At 50.6% G+C, this 23,643-nt stretch overlaps 1 protein-coding gene across 3 annotated transcripts in view; it reads right to left on the reverse strand.

Moving 5' to 3' along the window:
- Positions 1-10,066: 10,066 nt before the first annotated feature.
- SLC2A9 (solute carrier family 2 member 9) overlaps positions 10,067-23,643 on the reverse strand; it is a 231,573-nt gene continuing 217,996 nt past the window's right edge. For 2 of the 3 annotated variants that reach the window (XM_027598277.2, XM_027598278.2), the window contains 2 exons: positions 19,503-19,630; positions 10,067-10,418 (listed from right to left, as the gene is read on the reverse strand). In XM_027598277.2, the coding sequence (XP_027454078.1) occupies positions 10,167-10,418; positions 19,503-19,630 (380 nt within the window). In that variant the 3' untranslated portion in view covers positions 10,067-10,166. The remainder of the gene's footprint in view (positions 10,419-19,502; positions 19,631-23,643) is intronic. The other variant, XM_027598276.2, reaches the window with a different exon arrangement.

The raw sequence follows: 23,643 nt of genomic DNA on the forward strand, positions 1-23,643 counted from the left end.
GTGGGGGGTTCCTGTTGAAGGGCTGGGCTTGGCCGGCAAGGCCCGAGCAACTCTTGGAGCCAGTCTCCAGTGGGGGTCCCAGCAGCCACTCTGGGGGATGGGACAGAATTGTCCTTCGTACCCCTAAGCTGCTTACTGAGGACCTCCTTCATTCCAAGCACAGTGGCATCCTATTTTCTCTCTTCTGTTCTTCACAACAAAGGTTGATGTAGGGATTGCAGTTTTCCATGTGAGGAAGCTGAGGCTCAGTGGGGCCGTGGAGTGGTGGGGAAAGGTGCCTAAGCTGCACTGGGGGGCCAGCCAAGGACAGACAGCCCTGGAGATGAGGATAGCTGGGGGTTTCCTGGAGAAAAAGGGATGGAGAGGCATTCAAGGCAAGAGGAACAAAAGCAAAAGTGAACTATTGGGACTTTGTCAAGACAAAAAGCTTCTGCACAGCAAAGGAAACAATCAACGAAACCAAAAGACAACCGACAGAATGGGAGAAGGTATTTGCAAATGACATAGCAGATAAAGGGCTAGTATTCAAGATCTATAAAGAAATTATCAAACTCAACACTCCAAAAAACAAATAACAAGTAATCCAGTCAAGAAATGGGCAGAAGACATGAACAAACATTTCTCCAAAGAAGACATCCAAATGACCGACAGACACATGAAAAAGTGCTCAACATCGCTCGGCATCAGGGAAATCCAAATCAAAACCTCAATGAGATACCACCTGACACCCGTCAGAATGGCTAGAATTAGCAAGTCAGGAAACGACAGGTGTTGGCGGGGATGTGGAGAAAGGGGAACCCTCCTACACTGTCGGTGGGAATGCAAGCTGGTGCAACCACTCTGGAAAACAGTATGGAGGTTCCTCAAACAGTTGAAAATAGAGCTACCATACGACCTAGCAATTACACTACTAAGTATTTATCCAAAGGATACAAACATAGCTATTTGAGGGGGCACATGCACCCCAGTGTTTATAGCAGCAATGTCCACAATAGCCAAACTGTGGAAAGAGCCCGGATGTCCGACGGATGAATGGATAAAGAAGATGTGGTATATATGTACAGTGGAATACTACTCAGCCATCAGAAAGGATGAAATCTTACCATTTGCAATGACATGGATGGAACTAGAGGGTATTACGCTGAGTGAAATAAATCATTCAGAGAAAGACAATTATCATATGATCTCACTGATATGAGGAATTTAAGAAACAAGGCAGAGGATCATAAGGGAAGAGAGGAAAAAATGAAACAGGACAAAACCAGAGAGGGAGACAAACCATAAGAGACTCTTAATCTTAGGAAACCAACCAAGGGTTGCTGGAGGGGACGGGGGGGTGGGGGGCTGGGGTCACTGGGTGATGGACATTGGGGAGGGTGTGTGTTGTTGTGAACACTGGGTGTTATAGGCAACTGATGAATCACTAAATTCTACCTCTGAAAGTAATAATACAGTATATGTTACTTAAATTGAATTTAAATAAATATGTTAAAAAAGGCAGAGGGAACAAGGTATGGGCAGGGGTGAGAGGGATGGGAGCAGAGGAGTCCCGGTGTGGAGGAGCTGCAGTGGGGAGTCACAGGGGTCGGAAGTGGGGAGACAGGATGGGACACCTCGGTGCTGTGGAAGGATGGTTCTGCTGCAGTGGGGGGCGGGGGTGGTGTGAGAGTGAGCCGTCATGGTGCTATTGCAGTGGTGCCCGTGGGCATCCGGGAAGCCCTGGTCAGGCAGAACCGCGGGGAAGGGGCATGGGAAGGAGAAGCATCCTTTCTGGAAGTCGCATCGTCAGGACTGGGTGGAGAGAAGACAGCAGGGTCCACATGGCCCCCGGGTTCCAGCCTGGGCAGGTGGGGGGTGATGCTGTTCTGAGTAGGGTGACAGAGGAGGAACAGGTATAATGCAGGAGGAGGGGAGTTCTGGTTTGGAGGTGCTGATTTGCAGTGCTCCACGGGCATCCAGGGGGAGCTGTCTAGCAGGTATCTGAACCAGATCCGCCACTGGAAAGGGAGCTCTGGCAAGAGGCACAAACCTGTCGGTTGGGTTGTTGAAATCCTAGGGATGGGAGATCTGGTCCAAGGATAGCATTTGAACTTGAGAAGGGATGAAAGCTAACGAGGCAGCCTCAGTAAGAGCAGGAGAAGTGACAGTCAGCAATGGAAGTTGAGCAGAAACCCAGAGAGGAAGATGACCCTGTGTGGTCACAGTTCACTGTGCGGCAAGTCACACCGGGGACTGAGTGTGGCCATCCACTCAGAGGTCAGGGGAGGGTCAGGGGAACTTTCTGGAGGATGTGACACCTGAACCGAGCTTGGGAAATGCCTGCAGTTGGTGAGGAGGAAGGGACACCGGGAGAATAAAGAAGGTTAGGACACCGAGGGCTGACATGTTACAGTAATTGTGATATTTGGGAGAAAGACAGAAACAGGCTAATGAAGGGGCAATTCCTTCTCTCTGGCTTGTTTCCAACACACCAATCTGACCAGGCCCTTCTTGTGCTTCAAAAGGCGTTCAGAGTCTCCCCAGAGCCTCTGGCAGACTTTCCAGAGTGTTCTGTGGGACACTTAGAGGAATCCGATTTCTCCTGGTCAAATGTATTTGGTCGGAAGGCTGGATTAGTCATGGTTAAACAGGCTCTCACTGCAGGACTTCTCAGAGCTGTTAATGCACTAATGTACTCGGTGACCTTCCAAGAAAGTCGAAGAAGAGGAGGATTTCCCAAACTGTGTGACTAAGGAGCCCCTCTTTCCCACGCACCTAGGGTCTAGGATTTCACAAGGCACATTTGGTAACTGCTCGCCTTCAACACAAAGTCCTTATTCCTCAAAATAAAATACACGCTCCTGCCTGTTGTTTGAGCCCAGAATCTTACTACACCTTTCTGTCCAAGTCACCCTGCGTGCCACCACACGGGCCACACGCAGGCTCTCCCGAGCCACATTGTCACCTGTGGTTGGGCTCCAGGTAGCGGGCTCTTTCCTTTATCTCTGGCTCCCTCTAGTGAGAGCCCACCTCCTCCAGGAAGCCTTCTCTGATTCTCTCAGTCGGTTTAGGTGCCCTCCCTTAATTCCATAACGTCCCTGCTTCCCTCCGTGACAGCCCTCACTCCGTGGGGTGAAATTGTGCCCCAGCTGCCTTTCTCGTGAGCCTTCGCTCTCTTCAGTGGCAGAGGGCATGTTGGAGCCATCTGTTATCCCTGGGGCTGGCCACGTGCTGAGTGCTCCTAATTATAGTGTTTTGACTTAATGGAAAGATGGACAGAGGCAGAGACAGAGCTCACTGGTCCAATTTCTGCCAGAACAATACTCCTTGGCCTAGCTGTTACCAACCCGTGAGCAATTCCCTACCTTCTAGAGTCCTGTGCGGTTTACAAGGCACTTTCTCGTCCACCCTTTCACTTCCGGAGATCCTAAGTGTGGTTGCACATCTAAAAGAGAGACTTTGGAATTCTTCCACCAGGGTCCCACACCCACAGATGAAGATTGCCTGCACACGGGATGAAGGCTCATAAATCCAGTCTTTGAGAAAGGCTTGTTCTCTCCCCTTTTGCCACGCACTTCCAGGGTAAGCTGCAGGGTGAGTCCGGGAGGAGCGGTGTCTTTTGGCTTAGGAATCTCTCCCCTCCATCTGATTTGGTTAAGGTCAGGGCTGCCCTGCACAACCCCAGGGGGTGCCATTCACACAAAGGGAGGGGCAGCAGCATGACCCAGGCAGGCATCAGTTCCTTCTTGTCTCAGGGGATGTAGGAAAGACGTTAGGGTTCGAAGCCAATGGCCAAGGAAGAATTCCTGAGACATCCTTGATGCAAAAAGGTGGTTTTATTAGAGCATGGAGACAGGACCCTTGGGCAGAAAGAGCCGCACCAGGGTCGTGAGGAGTGGTCCATTATGTATTTTCAAGTTGGGAGGGCATTAGGGATAGCATAAGTCTCTAAGGAATTTGGAAGCAAGGTTTCCAGGACCTTGAGGGGGCTAGCTGTTGCTGGGAAAAGGTCATTTACTGTCCAGTAAAACCCTAGTCATGAGACCCTTCACATGCATATCGGTGGGTCCTATGATTGGGGGATGATTGCCAACATGTATCTTGGGGAGTAGAGATAAAGGAAGTTTCCAAAGGAATTTTTATATGTTGAAGTAGACTTACAGGATCCTGGGGGTTGGGCTAAGATTGCCTTTTGCCTTTAGCAGAGTATTAACATCGAGGCAGCTGAGTCCCTAGAGGAAGGTCACTCTCCCTGTTTCAAGAACTTGCCAGTGGGCTGTAGGAAGTAAGGACATTTAATAATTGTTCTTCTGCCTTTGTTTCTCACATCATCAGACACTGGTGATTCCTTGCAGCCCTGGAGGTAGACAACATTGGGGTTTGGTACAAAGTGGCCTTTCTTGGGAGGCTCTTGATATCACGAGAAGAAAAGAGATGGGGCTGTGCGCCTCGTGTTGATTCTAATTTCCCTCGTTGAGAAAACCCCTTTATATATTTGACATGTGCGGCACAGTAAAATGAGCATTAGGTTAGGATTTAGAGTATTCGGGCTCAAATACAAACTCCATTGTTCATCCACTAGGATATCCACAGGCCCCAGACTTCAGAATACAAATGGTACAACTGGGCAAATAATTTCTGCCTTAAAGTGTCCTGGGGAGGCGGGGTGGGTGGGAGGGAAGTCCTTGGGCATCCTATCGTCCTGCCCCAGTCCCTCCCCAGCCCCCGTGGTCCTGGTTGCTGATTTCACTAGGCTCAGAGGCTGGGGAGCACCTGGTTAGTGAGGGTTGGAGGGAACCATTTGGCTGTGGGAAGCCAGATGCCTTTCCCATGCAAATAGAAACCCCGCTGACCTCTGGGAGGAGAGGGCAAAGGGAGGTGGGACTCGGGTCTCTGGAATATTGGAGGAGGAGGAGGGGATTGTGGGGGGGGGGTGTCTGGAGAGAGGAAGGGTGCGGCACAGCGAATTCCAAACAGTGCTTCAGGCTCCATGGCAAACTCACTACCACGTGCCCTCTCCCACCTCCCTTGGCATAAATTTCTTAACCTCAGTGAACGCGACCAGTTCCCCCACTAGTTAAATGCCGAGACTAACAACCTGCACTGGCAAGGTCGTCATGAGCATGAGAGATCATTGATTTTAGGCATCCGGCACAGCTCAATAAATTATAGATACTGCTATAGACAGTTAATGGTTTTAACTGATTCTGACCTATATGACACTCACGTAGCCTACCAAGTCCTTTATCGCCAGGATGTGTTGTGCAGGGTGATGCTCTAGAGGTAATTTTGTCCAGCTAACAGATTTACCTATTTTGCAGGTGGGCATCTGAGCTCCATGGGTAACGGTGGGGCGCTATTCTCACATTGTCATTCTGCGGCCATCCAGTCTAAAGTCACAACCCGGACACCATGTTCTAATCCTGTGTACTGTGTTCAGCACCATTCGCTTTTTGTGTGTGACCTATTTATTTGTTTGGTTCTTATTTGCCATCCCCTCCTCTTGAATGTCAACTCCATGATAGCTGGAGATTTCTTTCTTTCCCATCCTATAGGCAGCACCTGGGATACAGTTGGGCATAGAGTGGGACCACGGCAAGAGTCCTGTGAGTAAACAGATCGTAATTAATGAGCGGGGAAGGGCCACTTTATGGCTTATGGTCCACGGTTTCGTGACCTTGGGCAAGTTGCTTCTCGAAACCTTAGTTTCTTCTGATGTCAAGTTGGGACAGTACCTGGAGACTCAGCGGAGCTCAAGGGCCTCCAAGAAAGCCTCAGCAAGATGCCTCAAGGGATAAGAGCTTTGCAGATTCATCACAGTCTGGCTTTTAGCCTTAGAGATGCAACTTCTTGGTACCTGAGAATTAGTTGGAGTGGGGGTGACACATCCCTACTGTTCTCACCAGACAGTGATCTACAAGCCAGGCATGATAATTTGCCAATTTTTGCTGTGAAATATAGAATTAAGAAAAATCAGAGTTCCAATTGGTTTGAGCAGCTTGTTGGAAATCATTCTAATGGGAAGGCCACCAGGGCATTATGGACTGAGAAAAAAAGGCACGGGAGTTAACTGACGGGAATGTTTGTTGTTTCCGGCAGCTCGCGTTGAGAGTTGTGCATTCATTTCCAAAGTTAAGGGGCAACTGGACAGGTTGAGTCTATGGGTCAGGGCATCTTTATCCTTGAGAGGGCCAAATGGTCAATGCCTTTGATGCTTCCGGCTTTATGTTGAAGCTTTCCTGGATGATCATCACCGCCTTATGATGGATAGAGCCTGCCCTGGAGCTTGCTAGCTTCCGTTTTGTCTCCTGAGCACACTTCTCCATCCTTTTCTGGTTTGCTGGGGATTCCCCCTCTGATTCTAGGTGGCTCTGGAAGAGCTGCCATTCAGATCGTACTACCCCCTGCCCACCACTTCTGGGTTGAGCATATGAGCAACTCATCCTCCCTGGTCACTGTGATGGCCTTGGGGATATGCATGTGAACTGAGTAGGAAACCAGACTCTTTGTGAGGCTGATATGTGGACATTAAGGGTGGTAGAGTGTTTGCAAAGCTGACCACCACCACAACAGCTCCTGTCTTATTTGTCCCTTTGTGATGTGATTTCATGTACTTCCCATCAAGAGGTGGGAATCCATTCCCCTTGAATTGGGGCTGGTCCCATGACCTGATTTGATCAGTTGAGGAGATGTGTGAGTTCCAAGCCTCAGCCTCCACAGAGCTTGCAGATTCTGTTCTCATTCTCTTAGAATACTTTGTGAGCAAGCCAGGCTGAGATGGAGACACTTCATGTAGAGAGAGGCCTTGTAGAGAGAGGTTCAGACATCCCAGCTGTTCTAGCCACCCCAGCTGAGGCCTCTGACATGTGCATGAGGCCCTCTGAGCCCAACCAGCCTCCAGCTGATACCACCTGACCACAAATGCCTGACTGAATCCAGAGGACACCACATGGATCCAAAGAACTGCCCAGCTGAGCCTTGCCCGATTTGTTGACCCACAGAATTGTGAGCAGTGAAATGGCTGTTCTTTTTAAGCTACTAAGGTTTGTTCCATAGCAAAAGATAAATACTACACTGGAAGAGGGATTTCTTCCCCCCACTGGGTGGCCAGGCTGAGAACGTGCAAGGCTGGGGGCTACTGGAGGCCGCCATATTGGGATTCTTAAGCAGAGAGCCGCAGAACCAACAGAGGACAGAGACAGAGCTGCAGCCATGAGTGATGTGACTTGAGCCCCTGAATCCAGGCAAGACTTAAGCTTGTTGCCTTACTAGACTTCTAGGTTAGCAAATGAAAATCTTCCATTTTTAAGTCTGAAGCTAGTACCAGTCAGGACTCTGTCCCCCGCAACTGAAAGAGGACTCACTGACAGACATTCATTTGCTGGGTGTGTTCTGTGCAATTCGGTGTCAGCCATATTTTGCTGGCCTGGTGATTTCTAGTATCTTTAAAACTTAGTTTCCATATCTCTCAAAATTTCCTGATTTCAACAAATTATCATATTCACAATTTATTCATTCAGCTGCTCTCTATTTAGCACTTACAGTGTGTAAGGAACAGTGCTAACAGCTGGAGATTCAGCAGGTGGTAGGTCATGTCCAGTATCCCTGGGCTCTAGTCCAGGCTCTTTAATTAAAATTGTGTTAGATTCCAAATAGAAAAAGAAATAGACATTATAAGCGTGTTCACAACTAACCTCACCGTCTTGTCGTGAGAAACAAGGGGGTCACATGTGTGAAAACCTACCATAGGTCCAGCACAAAACTGCTCGTTTTTAGTTTCACTCACAGGACAAAACTATGAGGCCATTTCTGAAGTATCTGCTTCATCACTGAAAATACCTTCTTTTAGATGCTCTTTTCTCCTCCTAGAACTTACACGGAAGACAGCATTCTCGATTTGCCACATGGAGTACGATAGAAAGGCTCTGGAATGAAGATGCTGTTTGATTTAATAGAAAGTGGGGAAAAATAGGAGATAAGAGCCAAAAGAGTTGTAAATCGTTGTTATGTATTCTGTGACTATAACAGTGTGAATCATTGGACAGAAATAGGCGGAGATGTGTAAGAATGAGAGTGATGGTGTTAGGGAAATGGAAGCATGTGAGATTATGGGCGTCTTACTGTTTTCTTTTTCAAACATTTACTTAATGTTGACTTTTCAAATGTGGAAACGCTAGGACTAACTCCCAGCCGATCGCCTGTGGGCTGTGTTGCTTTCCCAGTTCATCATTTGGGAAGGCCCCCTTCCTGATTCTCACCTCTCACCGACCCCCGATGACGTGGTCCTGTGACCTGTTGCTACATCGCTGTGTCCCCCCTCCTCCGGATCCTGACGGGACACTTCACAGTTCCCGCTTCTTTGATTTTCAATCTTCTGTGGCAGGCATGAGTGAATGCAGGGAAGGGCACTGTATCTTCCTGCTCACTGATGGCTCCTCAGGGCCTACCTACCCAGGGCCTAGCCCATGCTAGGTACCTACTATTTAAAAGCTAAATACTCAAGTCTATGCAGGAAAGACAACACTCCACAGCTAAGATTTCTTTTTGCACTTTATTTGGCTTTTTTGGTCTCAAGCACCTTTTTGTACCCACCTATCACTTTCTCTCCATATTGACAAACACTGTCCAAATCTTTCCGCCAAACCAAAGCTGGGGAGCACGGGGCATTGAGGTGGCAATCAACGAAAGGAGTAGCCCAGTGATGAAAAAGTGTGCGGCAGGAAAGGAAACTCAGAATTCAGATTTTGGCTAAGGCTATCCTTGTCAAGAATGGTCAGAAAAGCCCGAGGGATTGGGGCCGAAGGGGTTCCAGTGGTGTTGCTCTGTCCAGAGGTGTTTCTCTCTGGCCCACTCCTACTGTGACATAAATTCAAACACACATGTGCTAACTCACTCGCACTTTCATTTCTCTAGGGGCATTTTGAGTTTGTTTCATCCTGGAGGCAAGTACAGGGAATGGCCCAAACCACACAGGTGTACGTTATCACGGCAGGCTGGAAGTTGTTCCAACCCAAACAGCCCTAGCACAAAAGGGTTGGAAGAGTCCTCAAGCGTATCTACTCCTAACAACTTCTTCTGCAAGCGACACTTAGATTTCCTTAACAACAGTCAAGACAAGCAATCACCCCACGTTTGCTTGAGCACTCTGAGAAACAGCGAACTCACCTTCTGTGATGGTTAATTTTATGTGTCAACTTGACAGGGTCACGGGGTGCTCAGATTTTGGTTAAATGTTATTTTGGGCATGTCTGCGAGGGGCCTTCCAGACAAGATCAGCGTTTGAGTTGGTGGACTGAGTAAAGCAGATCGCTCTTCCCGAGGTGGGTGGGCCTCAGCCCATCTGTCAAGGGCTTGAATAGAAAACAAAGAGACAGAGGAAGGGAGAATCTGCCCTCAGCTTTACTGGTTGAGCTATGACGTGGGTCTTCTGCCCTTTCTTTCCACCAAGACTAGGCTTAGCTTCCGAGTCATTCTTAAGACTGTTGTTTTTTTTTTTTTTTTTTTAGTTGAACAGAACTCACTTTGCATCCCTGCCCCAGCCACTGGAAAGTTACTTCTTCCACATCGTGATCCTCTTTATGCCTTCTAACACACATCTGATCCACTGAGTTGGAGACAGTTTCAGGGATGGGACACAGTCTGGGAGGGGCAGAACCTGGAGGATGGTGCGCTGGTATCAGCTTCTTGAGCCTGAGATCCACAAGGCCACGCCAAAGGTTGGTCACAGGTATGTATTAGGAGGTACAAAGAGTCTTTCCACTAAATTCCGAAAACCTTCATCTAGGACCAAAGCCCAGGGTCCCCTGAGGCCCCAGCACCTAGGTTGAAGGCAGCTCGAGGCTACGTATGGAACTAGCAAATCAGTCTGTGGCTTCCCATTCCTGTGTCCCCTGTTTTCTATACTGTTTTCCTCTGAGAAAGCTGTCAAGTGCTATTTCCCCAATTTCATTTTGAAACCGTGGGCTGAGTCATGAAGGAGACAGGCCATTGATCCAAATAGAAGAAGGGTGGATCTAGAGAAACATAAGCTGAAATCCCTTCCTCCTTCCAGAAGAGTTTGGAGACTCAGCTATGAATAAAACCCAAATGGTTGTGACATTAGATTAGCAAAGGTTTATTTTTAAATACTTAATACTATTAACCATGTAGGGAAATCTTTGGTTTCCTGAAATGGTGAGATCATCCATTTAGACAACCCCATTTTTGACATAATTGTCCAGAGTGGAGGCGGGGTCTGGCTCGGGCCTTCTGGTCACCTTAGTGTCAGATGCAGCTGAGTCAGTGTTCTCCGGTGGGTATGCCTTGTTCCTTTTGGCGAATGCCTGGCTGATTTCCGCCTGGGTTCTGTTTTTCGTCTCAGGCAGGACAAAATAGAAATAGGCAGCACCTGTGAGGCAGATTGCAGCAAAGACTAGGAAACAGTAGGTGCCCAGACTTTTCTGTGGAAAGGAGAGACAAAGAACATCAGGTAGACAATCCCCAAACTAGCTGCGAAACCATCTCCGTACAGGTTTCTAAAGCTTCCCATGCCTATATCAATATTCCTGGATGGCACACCACGCGTGTGATGTGGACTTTAAAGGCGGACAGTGTTGGATGAAGCATCTTCAGAAGATGTTCTCACATGAGCCATGAATACATCAGCTTCCAACCCTGGGACCCTCGAGGAAATGGCGGCCTTTTGTTTTCTTTTTTGAAAACTAGGCCTATAAAAAAAATAGTCATCATGACAGCAAAACGTCATACTTGCTGAACGTTATTTTAAGTTCATAGTTACACACCATAAATGAGGGTGTCTGAGGCTGGACCCTGCCGGCTGAAGCCTGAAAGTCATCAGTGCCACCTCCTGTCCCCACAGCCGTCATGTGGGACCCACGCACTAAGTCCCAGCGGGCTTCCTTCCTCAGACAGCTCTTCCGTGTCGCCTCCCCTGGCCTGCCCACTCCGGAAGTCCAGCCCAGCGGTCAGCTACGGCCATATGGGACCACCGGACTCTGCCCTTGTGAGGGAGCAACCACAGATGGTGATCCATAAATGGATGTGCGTGGCTGTACTCTGGTAGAATTTTATTTACAGAAAAATAGATCAGGCGGTGGGCAGGAGTTTGTGGAACCCTACCTCGCCCAAGCAATCATTGCCTCTCACCTTCTTCACCCGTGTCCCCAATCCACGTGGCCTCTTCCCTGTCTGTTCTCTGCAAGGCAGCCCGGGGAGGCTTGCAAAAACATACCTTGGTCATGCCAGCCCCCTACTTAAAACTTTTCAATTGCTTCCCGTGGCTCTCGGGATGAAAACCCACTTCCTTAGCTAGCCCGGCGGAGTCAAGGAGGTCTCTTCTCTGTGCTTCCTCCGCATGGGCCTTGTCACTCCCACCTCCCACCATGCTTCTGCTCACTTGCTGATCCTTCTTCCTGTGATTTTCCACCTCCTCAGCTCCTGTCTCTCTCCTCCAGGGGCCGGTCCTGCCCCAGGCCAGGCCCCTGAATCATCATCTCTCCTGGTTCCATTCTCCTTCCCTGCATGTCGATGGTCACTGCATAGTTAGGTATGTGGCTACTTGATGAATGACTGTCTGTCGCTAGCCAGTACACTCCATGAGGCAGCAGGGTTATGTCTGGTTTTGCTCATCATTGTGGCCCAATGCCCAGGTCAGTGCGTGGACAATAGCAGGTGCTCAGTGGATATTTATGGAGTGAACAAATCAATCCCTCTGTCAGTCAGATTTGAATCCAACAAATCAATCTGTCTTTAAGTTTCCTTGTTGCTATGGACAGAATTATGTGCCCCACAAAGTCATATGTTGAATCTCTAACCCCCAATGTGACTGTATTTGGAGATATGGCTTTTGGGAGGTAATTAAGGTAAAATGAGGCCATAAGGGTAGGGTCCAAATCCCATAGGATGGGTAGCCTTATAAGAAGATGGAGAGAGAGATCGCTCTTTCCTTCCCTGTGTACACCGAGAAGCCACAGGAAGCCACGGTGAGAAGGGGGCCAGCTGCCAGCCAGGAAGAAAGCCCTCATCAGAAACTGAGCCAGACAGAGATTCTTAGGCATCTACCTAGAAAAGCAGATCTTGGGCTGAAGTTGCCCTTGGGCCCTAATCTCCTTACAATTTCAGTCTGTTTCAAAATGCAAGCTCTTTGAATATCTATCTGCTTGTTTGCAGTTCTCTTTTCTGAGGCACTTCTTCTGCAGAACAGGAACTTGCAGAAGACCTCGGGCCCCTCAGATAACCCATTTCTCTAGCCCACCTGGCAGGTGCTGCATGCCATCAGGAAGCTGGAACGCAGAAGATTGAAACAAGCTCCAGGGCCCGACTTACCACTGACTTGCTCCTGCAGGGACCAGACCAGACCAGCTGGAGCTGCAGTGGACCTCCCTGCCTCCCACAGACTTTCCCCTCATTATAATGCTAAACATCATGCCCGAGGTGAAGATTTAACATGCAACTAAAGCATATGACGTATGAAGAAGGAAGTTCTGGCTATTGCATCCGCACACCCAGCTTCCTAAGTTTCCTAAGTGCTTGGACGGCCCTCCTTTCCCACCTCAGCCCCTTCAAATTCTTCCCCTGGCCATAGTTCAGGGACCCCTTCCACTTTCTCAGTGGCCCTGTCCTCTCTCCTTCATTTCATCCCATCCGCTCTCTAAGAGATGTCCTCGTAATTACGACTACACCCTTGGGACCCTGTCTCACCTTCTAGCAGGTTGTACCTTTTGTTTTGAGTATATCTAGGATTCTGGGTAGAGGGGGCAGGCAGGCAGGTGTGTTCAGCGAAGGCAACCCACCCCATCCATGCATATCTAGAACCTTTTGCAGGAAGGGGCAGGTTGTGGGAGGGAAGAGGAAGGAGTGGGGAGAAGGCAAGCTTTGAGAGGCAACTTGTCCTGGATGGCTCAGTGAGTTAGGGGCGGTGTAAGCTTCTAGCACTCACCATGAATTGATCTTTCTGCCCTGTCTCCTCTTCCCAAGTGTCCCTAGGACCACACAGCAGACAGTACTGGTAATGACCATGAGAGTGGCCAATCCTGAGTGTCCATGGGCAGACACTGCTCAAGACTTGACTTCCATCTCTAAATCATTCGGGAGCCCCACTGCAAAATTGGGGCCATTCTCTTGTTATATAGACATGAAAATTACAGCTCAGGGAGCAATCACAGTTGGACAAATTTGACCAGCATGTGCTTCACCTCACTGCCAAGAGGCACGGTCAGGATTCAAGGTCAGGCTGTCGGACCTAAAGTCTACGCATTTTCTCCTGGAAATGCCTGGCACATAAGGGGACTAAGGACAACAAACAGCCGCAGCTGTTACTAGTCACCACCTATCCTGTATTGGAGACGGTTCTAGCGTTACAGGTACTGGGAGTCCCCAGACGCAGAGCGTGAGACCGGGGTGTCAGGACATGCCGCTTATCTGGGAGATGAGCCAGGGAGGATAGGGTGACCAACTCTCCTCGGCTGCTCCGGACCAAGTGGTTTTCTGGGATGTGGGGCTTACAGGGACAGTCCTGGGCAAACTGGGATGAAGTAGTCACCCTGGACAGGGAAGGAGCTGTGGGTTCAATTGTGTCCCCCTCAAAGATATGGTGCAGTCCTAACTCCAAGCCCTGTGAATGTGGCGCTGTTTGCCAACTGTCTTTGCAGATATAATCAAGTGGAGGTGAGGTCCTATTAGACTGTGGTGGGCCTCAAAGCTGGGCCCTGGTGTCCTTATAGAAGGAGGCATGGAGACCCACACCAAGGAAGAAGGCCATGTGCCCATGGCGGCAGAGATTGGAGTGAGGCAGCTACAAGCCAAGGAACTCTGGAAGCCGCTGGCAGCCCAGAGAAGGGCCTGGAACACCCTCGCCCCTCGCTGCTTTCAGGAGGACCCAACTCTGCGGACATCCTGACGTTGTGCTTCGAGCCTCCAGGATGGTGCGAGGATACGTTTCTACTGTTGTAAACTACTAAGTTTGTGGGACTTGGCTGGGGCGGTCCTTATCGCAGCCAGAGGAGGTGACAACAGCAATTGCCACGGTACTGTGCCAAGTACTGCTGGCCCTTCACTGTGTGAGCTCAGCCCTCATGCGACCCGCAAGGTCCGTTTGCAGACGGGGCGGTCAGAACAGCCCGCGGGCCCAGCCCAGGCAGGCAGTCCCCAGTGCCTGCTCATGACCTCAGCAGGCTCCGTTCTGCATGGCTGAGGCAGGAGTGGAGGATTCTCCGTTCTCTCGTTGGGGAAACTGAGGCGTAGCACGGGCAAGGACCTAGCCCGGGGCCCCCTGCTGATGCGTATGACACAATGAAGTTCTGAGTCCCGTCACCGTTGGCAGCCGGGTGGGCTCGGATATTTGTTTTCTGGGGAAGCAGTCTGGACTCCTTGCAGCTTGGGGGCTGCAATACAGTTGCCGCTGACACATTTAGGAAAAAAATGAAAAGATCAAGATGCAATTGAAAAATTGCCCTTGGTGCCTGTTGAGCCGAATTGTGTCCACCATTAGGATTCCTATGTTGGAGTCCTAACCCCCAGCACCTCAGAATGTGGCTGTATGTGGAAGGAGGGTCTTTAAAGAGGGGATTAAGGTAAAATGAAGTCCTCTGCTGGGCTCTGACCCAATCTGACTCGTGTCCTTAGAAGAAGAGGAGACCGGGACACAGATGCACACTCCGTGTGCAGACACGGGGACAGGTGGCTGTCTACACCACCAAGGAGAGAGGTCTCAGAAGAAATCAACTTTGCCAAGACCTTTCTCTCCAACTTCTGGCTTCCAGAACCCTGAGAAAACACATTCCCGTTGCTTAAGCCCCAGTCCGGGGTCCGTGGTTGCGGCAGCGGGAGCAGACTAAGGCAGGCTCTTGACTGCGGCAGAGAGGACTTCTGGAGGGGGCTGCGGGATGGAGCCGGTCAGCCGCGGAGTCTGCAGCGGCGGAAGCTGCTCCCGCGGGGGGCTCTGGGTGGGTTGGGGGGTGCGAACCAGACCGTGTGTGCGAGGAGAAGGAACAAGCGGAAGGAAAAGAAGATGGAGAGGAAAGGGAAGACAAGGAAGACTGCCAGCCACTGTCCCCTGCAGGAAGCTGGCTCTCGTGCTCCGCCCCCTTCGAGGGACGCACTCGGTGGAGCGGCTGATACGTCCTCAGCCTCCCCGCCGCCATCCTCCCCTGCCCGGTCGTGGGAGCGCAGGGGCTCCCAGGCCAGCCCCGAGTTAGAGCGTGCTGTGCGTCAGCCCACTTGCCTAATGATTCCCCTCCCTCTCCCTCCTGTCGCCCTCCACCCCCAGGGCAAGGGCTGAGTTCACAGGCTCCACACCTCCTGACCTACTGTCACCGCTGGACTGGGCAGCGTTCCTCTGTTGTCTGTGTTTCCCTGTTTCGCCCCTTCTTATCTTCAGTGCTGCTCTCAGTCCTTCTGCCCTGCAATGCCCTTCTCCCACCTCTGGACAAACTCCTGTGTAAGTGTTTGATGAATGTCCTTAAGTCAATCTGTCCTGTCTCCTCCCTCCATCCTCTAGCGATCCATCAGACTGTCTATCTATCATCTATCTATCCATCCATCCATCCATCCATCCATCCATCCATCCATCCATCCATCTATCCATCCATCTATCCATCCATCTATCCATCCATCCATCCATCCATCCATCCATGCATCCATCTATCCATCCATCCATCCATCCATCCATCCATCCATCCATCCATCTATCCATCCATCCATCCATCCATCCATCCGTCCATCCATCCTTGGATCCCCCAATTACCTGCCCATGTCCCTTGTGTGGCGGCAGACATTACCAGGCCAGGTCAAAGCCAAGGTCAGGTGGTCTCTCTGATGTGGGAGCCACCTAGCTCTCCAGCTCTAGCCCCAAAATGCCAAAGGCAGTGACCAGATCTGAGCCCAATGCCTCTCAGGGCATGGATCCTTGGAGACCTGCCTTCCAGATCCCCCCCAACACTTGTCTCTCTTTGCAGCTCCCCTGCCCTTCTCCTTGCCTTGCCCCAAGCCGCCAAACCTAAGCCTGTCAGGAGGGTGCCCACAGCTCTCCTGTGACTCCTGTGCCCTTGACGTGTCTGGGAGGAGGCAGCTGGTCTGGATGTTCTAAGATGTGTCCTGTGTGCACGGGGGCCCTCAGCTTTGTGAGCAGGTGGCACCCCTCTTGGCCCTGAGCCCTTAAACTCGGTCCTGGCCTTATTCCCCTGCTCCAGGCCAGGCTCGGAGCGGCCTTCGGGCTGACTTTCTCCGTGAAATCTGGCATATGAGATCATCCCCACAGCGTGAATGGATGCATTTTTAATCACAGTGACAGTGTCAGCACGCTCAGGGGCTCCTTCGGAGTTCTTGTAGAAGGACCCGCTAACCCCTGGGAATCCTGGTCTTGCTTTGCCCTTAGACACTCCAGCACATCACAACAGGCTGTCCCGGAGTGAGCTGTGGCCCCAGAAACCTCTCAGGCACCTAGGCACCCCGCTGGAAGTGAGCCAGTTGGAATGAACATGATCCCCTAAACATGTGGTCCAGGCTGTCAGAAATTGGGTTATCGTGAAAAGGAGTTTGACACACACAAAAGCCCTGGGCGTCAAAGAAGGGCACATGGGGGTGGCATCCATGGGTGTGGCCATGTTCTTCCTCTCACTGGTCTGGGGCCGTGGGCAAGTGTCCTGAGCCTGTTGAATCTGACTTTCCTCCTCAAAGAGTGGGCTGTGGCCATCATTACGGAAGGACACCAGATGTCTGGTTCTTCCCCTCTGGACACAAGGCCCTTTGCCTTTCCCCTGGGGTAAGGCGTGGTGGTGTGGCTTTCACTCAGTCTGCAGGGCGGTAACCCATGTCGCCGTCAGGTGATGGCCTTAATGGATGGTGTGAGACTTGCCACACTCCTTCCGCCTGCTGGGACTGAGTCGGGAGGCTCTGGGGCGGAATCTCTAGTCCCCCCGCAATGAACACCTAGCATGAGTAAGACAGCATCCCGGCTGGTTTAAAGCCACTGGGACTTCGGGGCTGTTTCTTCCTGCAGCAAACCCAACCCGTCCTGACTGACAAGTGGGGGTAATAAGACCTTCCACGCGATGCACACGGACCGGCCTGTCGTGGCCACTGTCCTCTCCCACACCCTTCCCTGCCAAATAATGCAGCTCAGCAGGCAGGGCTAGGACAGCTCCCCAGAACTCAGCACAAGCTTGGCTCCCCGCACACTGAGTCTGGGGGAGCATCTCAAGGGAGAGACAGCACGGCGTTTCTGTTTGGGAGAAGCCATGGATGGGCTGTGGTTTCCCAAATGAACAATGTGACGGAAAGGTCAGATGGATCCAAGCAGCTTGGAGACCTCCCTGAGATGCGTGCCTGTGTGTGTGTGTGTGTGTGTGAGCATGTGTGTGTCTCTGTGTGTGTGTGTTTAAACATAAATTAACTCTTCGCCCAGTTCAAATGGACTTGTAGGATGGAATCAGCTGCTGTATAAGCAAGGGCCCCTTCCTCCCCTTGTCTTATAGGCAAGGATGAGAGCCTGGGTTCAAATCCCGCTCTGTCATTTCCCACGGCGGTGACCTTGGGGACCGGCTGCCTCTCTCTAAGCTCCAGGCTGCTGATCTGTACCAGGGAGGCATGAAGGCCTGACCTCCCAGCACTGACAGGGGATGAGTGGAGCCTGGCACAAGCAAGTGCTCAGCAAATGTCAGTGTTACGGTGGCACGTCTGTGCCGTCCGCTCCCAAACCATGGCGCGAAAGTGAGACGGCGTGTTTTGTGTGGGGGTACAGTGAAATCTTTTACCCTGCCCCAAACTGCGCAGAAGACAGTGGCCTACTACCCAGATATAGAAAGCTTAGTGGTGGGCCAGGTGAGGACTCTAGAATTTCTCCACTTAAATGGTAAGGGTGGATCTGTGTTGACAGAGAAGAGGTTGAAGTTCATTTTTCCCACAACAATGAATATTTTACTGACCCCTGGCTCTGCTGGCTTTGAACCAAACAGGAAGAAGCCATTTCAGGTTTGAAGTCTGTTGAAAAGACTACTTGTTATGTTCTGGCCGCCCCGGCTGAAGATGCCCGAGGATGGGAGGAAATGGGTTTGGGGCCCAGGGAGTCCCCCATAGCGTGCACGCTCAGAGGCAGGGTGCCCGTAGCTCAGATGCAGTCAATGATACTGTACAAGTCACGTGGTGAGTACACCTCCATCTCTGAGACTAATGAACAGCAGACAGAGAATGTCCACCAGTAAGAGGCCGCAGGGCAGAGGGACCGGGGCGGATGGTGACCGTAGGACCGTGGGCTGATGGCGTCTGCTCCCTGAGCCTCAGCCTCTCTGCAGTAAAGCAGAAAGGACAGGAAACCCCAGCTCAGGGCTGCATGGATGGATGTCATGAGCACATGAAAAGCCACGTGCAGGGGACCTGGCGCAGAGTAACTGCTCTATGACGCAGGAGTAACCATCACGTGGGCCCGTGGCCAGGGCTGCTGACCTTGGACATGCCAAGCTGCATGTCTCTGGGATGTGCTGGGCTTGAAGCTAGTCAATTAAGAGGCAGACTACTAACCGAGGTGGGCAGGGGGAGGGTTGAAATAGCCCCTGAGAAGGGATGGTGGTTCTTCCTCAGAGACATCTGACAGATTCTCACCTCCATCACGGGCAGTGGGGAGCCCTGGGGGCATCAGAGCAGAGAAGCTTGGACCCTCTTTGGAATGCAGCTGGGGGCCCCTGGCTCTGTGCAGAACACTTGTAAGGTCCTTGTCTTTTGCGTTCCTGCCCCCAGAGAGCTCTCTGATCTCATTTCCTGCCTCTCCCACCCTCCTTGCTCACTCTGTTCCAGCCACACTGGCCTCTTTGCTGTTTCTTACACAGGCCAAGCATGGCCCTGCCTCAGGACCCTTGCACTTGCTGTTTCCCTGCCTGGACTTCTCCATTCCTGGGCTGCTTCACTTCACTCAGGTCTCTGCTTCCCTTTTCAGCTCCAGGACCACAGAACACAAATTTTTGTTCCCACTCTATCCTCACTGCCTGAAACAGTGCCCGGTACAGAGTAGGGACTCAATAAATATATGCTGAATAAATGAGTGGGTGAATGAATAGATTCTTTACCTACACACAAAGAACTTGTATCCATTTCCTGAGTTCACATTTTCCTGTCTGCCATGGTCACCCTTGGGACAGTGACCCCATCAGTTTGGTTATGATGATGACAATGAGGATGTTAGATGCACGACAAGGTGCACTGTAACTATTACACGGACTTTGTCTAACACCATGACAAGCACATTGCAAAAGTGCAGGTTCGAGATTCTAACCTAAGTTTCCTTGTAGACCCTTGGCGACAGGAAGCCCACTCCCTCTAAGGCAGCCCTTTGTGTTTAGGGGCAGATCCTGGAAGGTGCAGGAGGGAGAAAGAGAATTCAGGGTTGGAGCCAAGGTACATCTCTGCCCTTCTTAGGCCAACAGTGTGAGTTTCCGGTTGAGACACTCAGCCTCGGCTCTGTGACTCACCCCGCACACAGAGGGCTGCTGAATCAGAGGGCGTCCCATGGGCAGGAGACCCCTTGTCAGTCGTACCTGAATGAATGGGAAGAGGAGGCCAACAGCGAAGTTGGAGAGCCAGTTGACGGTGCCTGCAATGATGAAGGCAGCCGGCCGCTGGGATTGCTGGAAGAACTCTCCGGTCAAGATGAATGGGATGCCCCCTGCAATGTCAGAGCAAGGGCAAGAATGAATCCCACTGAGGAGGTCATGCCGCCAGCATCCACCTCCAATGGCAGGGCAGCACCCTCTTCATGAGAGCCGGCTCTGCCTGGGTGAGTGACAGCTTCAGGACTAGGTGCTGGAGTTAGGCCCTCACTCCTAAAGTATACAGATCAAACCCCTGGCCTGGCCCATCCAAACGAGAGGTGACTCAACCTTTTGGCTCTTTTGGCTCTCCAAATGCCTTCTGAATCAAGCTGTGATCCACTACAAAATGAGCACAGTATGTACAAATTTGATTTACAAGGCAACTGACATTTACTGATGCAGTATGTCAGGCAGGTATGGGCTACCATACTTGGGTACGAAAACTGAAGCCCAGGGGCGCCTGGGTGGCTCAGTCGTTGGGTGTCTGCCTTCGGCTCACGTCAGCATCCCGGGGTCCTGGGATTGAGCCCCGCATCGGGCTCCCTGCTCAGCGGGGAGCCTGCTTCTCCCTCTCCCACTCCCCTTGCTTGTGTCCCCTCTCTCGCTGTGTCTCTCTCTGTCAAATAAATAAATAAAATCTTAAAAAAATAAAGAAAGAAAACTGAAGCCCAGAGAAGTTATTAGACTCCCCCAAGGTTACTCAGCCCCTGAGGAGCAGAGCCAGAACTCTGGCTTGGGACCCCAACTTCCAAATCACAGCTTTGTTTCCCTGCTAATCCTTGCTTGACAGAATGGAAGCCCCTGCCCAACTGGTGATTGTTTTGGCCTCCTTATTGCCCCGTGACGGGATGTGTGATGGGCTCCACTGGTCATCCCAGCAGTGGAGTGTTACTCAGCGGAAATGTCATTGGCATTAACGGAGGACAATTCTTTGAGGACTGTCCTGTGCAACTGCAGGATGTCCGTCACCCCTCACCTCCAGGATGCCAGAGCTCCCCTGGTCACTATGGCAACCCAAACTGCTTGCACACACTTCCAAAATATCCGCAGGGTACTGCACCTGGCTGAGAATCTCGAAAGTCTGCACCCTCCTCTTCTGGAACTCAGTGAGACCTGGGATTGGGCCCTGTGCCCAGACCCCAGACCTGGGGCTCAACATGACCACTGGGGGCCTGTTTGTACCCCCTCCCCAGTGGAGTTCCCACTGCCAATCAGATCTATATGTTGGCATTCCACAGACAAAGGCAGTGGAAGATGAATGCCCGAGGGACTTCTACCAAACTCTAGGGAGACACTGACCAGTTTGACCATGATTATTGACTGCGCTGGGGCTGGTCCCACAGTGGACAATAGGGACAATGTCCTGCCCTCATGGGATTCCCTCATCTGGTAGGGGGGAAAGGATGATGTGTTTATCAAAAAGAGGTGAATGAATGAATAAATAATTACAACATGTGATAAGCATGGAGGGAATGCAGTGCGCAATGGCGGGTGGCAGGGGGAGCCTGCATTCTTAATGGCTAAGGAGACTGATGCTCCCTTGCGGCGCATTCAGTAATCTTCTATCCTTTCACCGCCTGTACCGCCTGTCTCCACTGGGTCAGGTTGTCCCACAAAAGGGTTAGGACACAAAGGTGGATCTTCAGACTTGAATTCCTGCCTCCTTTCAATTTTTAAAAAGATTTATTTTATTTTATTTCCTTTTTAAAAGATATTTTATTTATTTGAGAGAGAGAGAGAGAGAGAGAGTGCACAAGCAGGGGGAGGGAGAAAGGGAGAGGGAGAGACACAGACTCCCCGCTGAACGTGGAGCCCAACACGGGGCTTGATCCTGCAACCCTAAGATCTTGACCTAAGCCGAAATCAAGAGTCGGACACTCAACCAAGTAAGCCACCCGGGCACTCCAAAATCCTGCCTTATTTAGATGGCACCTTCCAGCTCAAAAGGATAAAAAAATGACAGGGGATTCATGCTACTGTTTCCACTCTGTACCTGGTGTAGCTCATGCAGGGCTCTCTTCACATCAAGGACTCATACCACTGCCTAGTAGGGTGGTGTAGCTTAGACTTTGCAAGTCAGCCCCAAGTGGTTATGTCTCTTGGCCAACAGACCTTGTTATCTTGTTCGGTTCTTACTTGTTATTTTATTTGGCTAGTTTATTCTGGCTTCCCCCAGAAGCAGACCCTGACATGTAGTTTGTGTGTGAGTCGATCCTAGGAAATGCTGGTAAGGGTGTGGGTAACTGAAAGACATGCAGAGAGGCTGAGTTATCAGCAAGTCACCTCTGTGGGCCACCAGGACTTAATCCAATGGGGGGCCCTCGGGAAACTGTGGAAAACCCATCTCAGAATGAAGACAGCGAAAGGCCCTACCTCTTTGACATTGTTTTGGAACCAAATGGAACCTGCTTAGCAATGTGCGCCTGCAGTACTCCAGCAGACAGCTCTGTCAACTCTGCTTCTGATAGCTTCCCCTCACGTGGCCGTCACCCCCCCCGCCAGTCCCTCCCCACCTCTGTTTTCTTCCTCTTGCCAGGTGTCTGGGTAAAATATCAAATTGTATTTCATTTTTGTATAAAAGAAATAAAGGGCAAATGTCCGAACTTTTGAATAATTCATATTATTATATTCTTTTAATGGAGCCATTATGATCAATTTTAAAAGTCCTTTAATAAGGGCTTTTAAATCCCCTTTTAATAATCTCCACAGGTGTGCCCATATGCTATTTCATCCTTTAAACATATTTCCCCCACAAGCACCAGTTTTAAAAATATCTTTACATTTTTTTTCAATTTAATATAATAACTTTGAAAATTCTTCATGGGTATTTTGCTGTGCCTATCTCACTAGACTTAGTCTTTTTTTGGCTGTTCATCCGTCTGTTTTCATCCAACATTTATGTTCCAAGCCCTGAGCTGGGCAATTTTCCGAATCTACTCGTCTACGTGACTAGTTCACATAACTACCTTAGGAGACAGGTATTCTAATACCCATTTAGCAGGTGAGGGAATGGAGGCCATAGAGAAGCAGAATGGGGCACGCTGAAGGCCACACAAACTGTCACCAAGGGCTTCTGATTCAGACGAAAGACCCTCTCCCCTGCCTGTTCTCTAGGAGACACCGGAGAAAGGGTAAGTGCACTGTTTCCCAGGCAGGTTTCTTTTATGGTGACAATCAGGAGTATATCAACGGTCAGAGGCACTCTTGCAGCTTGCGGGGAGCTGGCCCCAGAATGCACTCGGTGTGGGAAGGGGAGCAGAGCTGTAGGGGTGGCGATCTGCTTGGGAAGCTCACCACCTTAGAGGACACATGTTCAGCCAAATGGGAAAAAGGCAGGTCTGACCTCTCAGAGGGGGTGTCCACCTCTTTGGGTGCATGCTTCCCAGGCAGAGAAGGATGGGAGATGTGGCAGGTGCTCCCCGGGGGGCCCCTTGCAGAGGCTTGTCCTGTCCTGACTCTCAGTGGGCACTTCTGTCTCCATGGCCGATAATGTGGGAGGCTTTGGTCTTTCTGCCAGGCTCAGTTTCCCCACTTATAATCTGGGCACTTGACGAGCTACTTAGCATCTCAGTAAAGCCGCGGTAGCCCTTACTTGGCCCACGGTACGTTGTTATCATGATGAGGCAGCCATGCTTTGGAGGAGCACTGGCTTTGGAGTCAGATAAACTCTTTTTTTTTTTTGAGTCAGATAAACTCCTCACTTACAGCCTGTGTGACCAAGGACAAGTCCTATCGATGGCTCTCAACTTTCTCATCTATTAAATGAGGACAGCTCCTACCTCTTAGCATTGTTTTGGGGATCGAACGAGAGTGCTTAAGCACCGTGTTGAACATGTTGTAAAGGCTCGGCGTTATCAACTGTCACAGCTATCCTTCCCATTATGCAATCACCTAGATGCTTGTTGAGTATTGACTATGTGCCAGATTCTTGAAAAGTTTGCCCTTTGTGGGGTTTTTAATTATTTTAGGAAGGGAGTGAAAAACTCCACGGGAGTTTGGCATCAGACATTGCTGATCTTGGACAAAGAAGAATTACAAGTCATCAGGAGTCGTTGGTCTGAACGGACCAAAAGCAGTTTGCTCCTTT

This window comes from Zalophus californianus, chromosome 2, assembly GCF_009762305.2.
Source record: "Zalophus californianus isolate mZalCal1 chromosome 2, mZalCal1.pri.v2, whole genome shotgun sequence".
Classification (NCBI taxonomy): Eukaryota; Metazoa; Chordata; class Mammalia; order Carnivora; family Otariidae; genus Zalophus; species Zalophus californianus.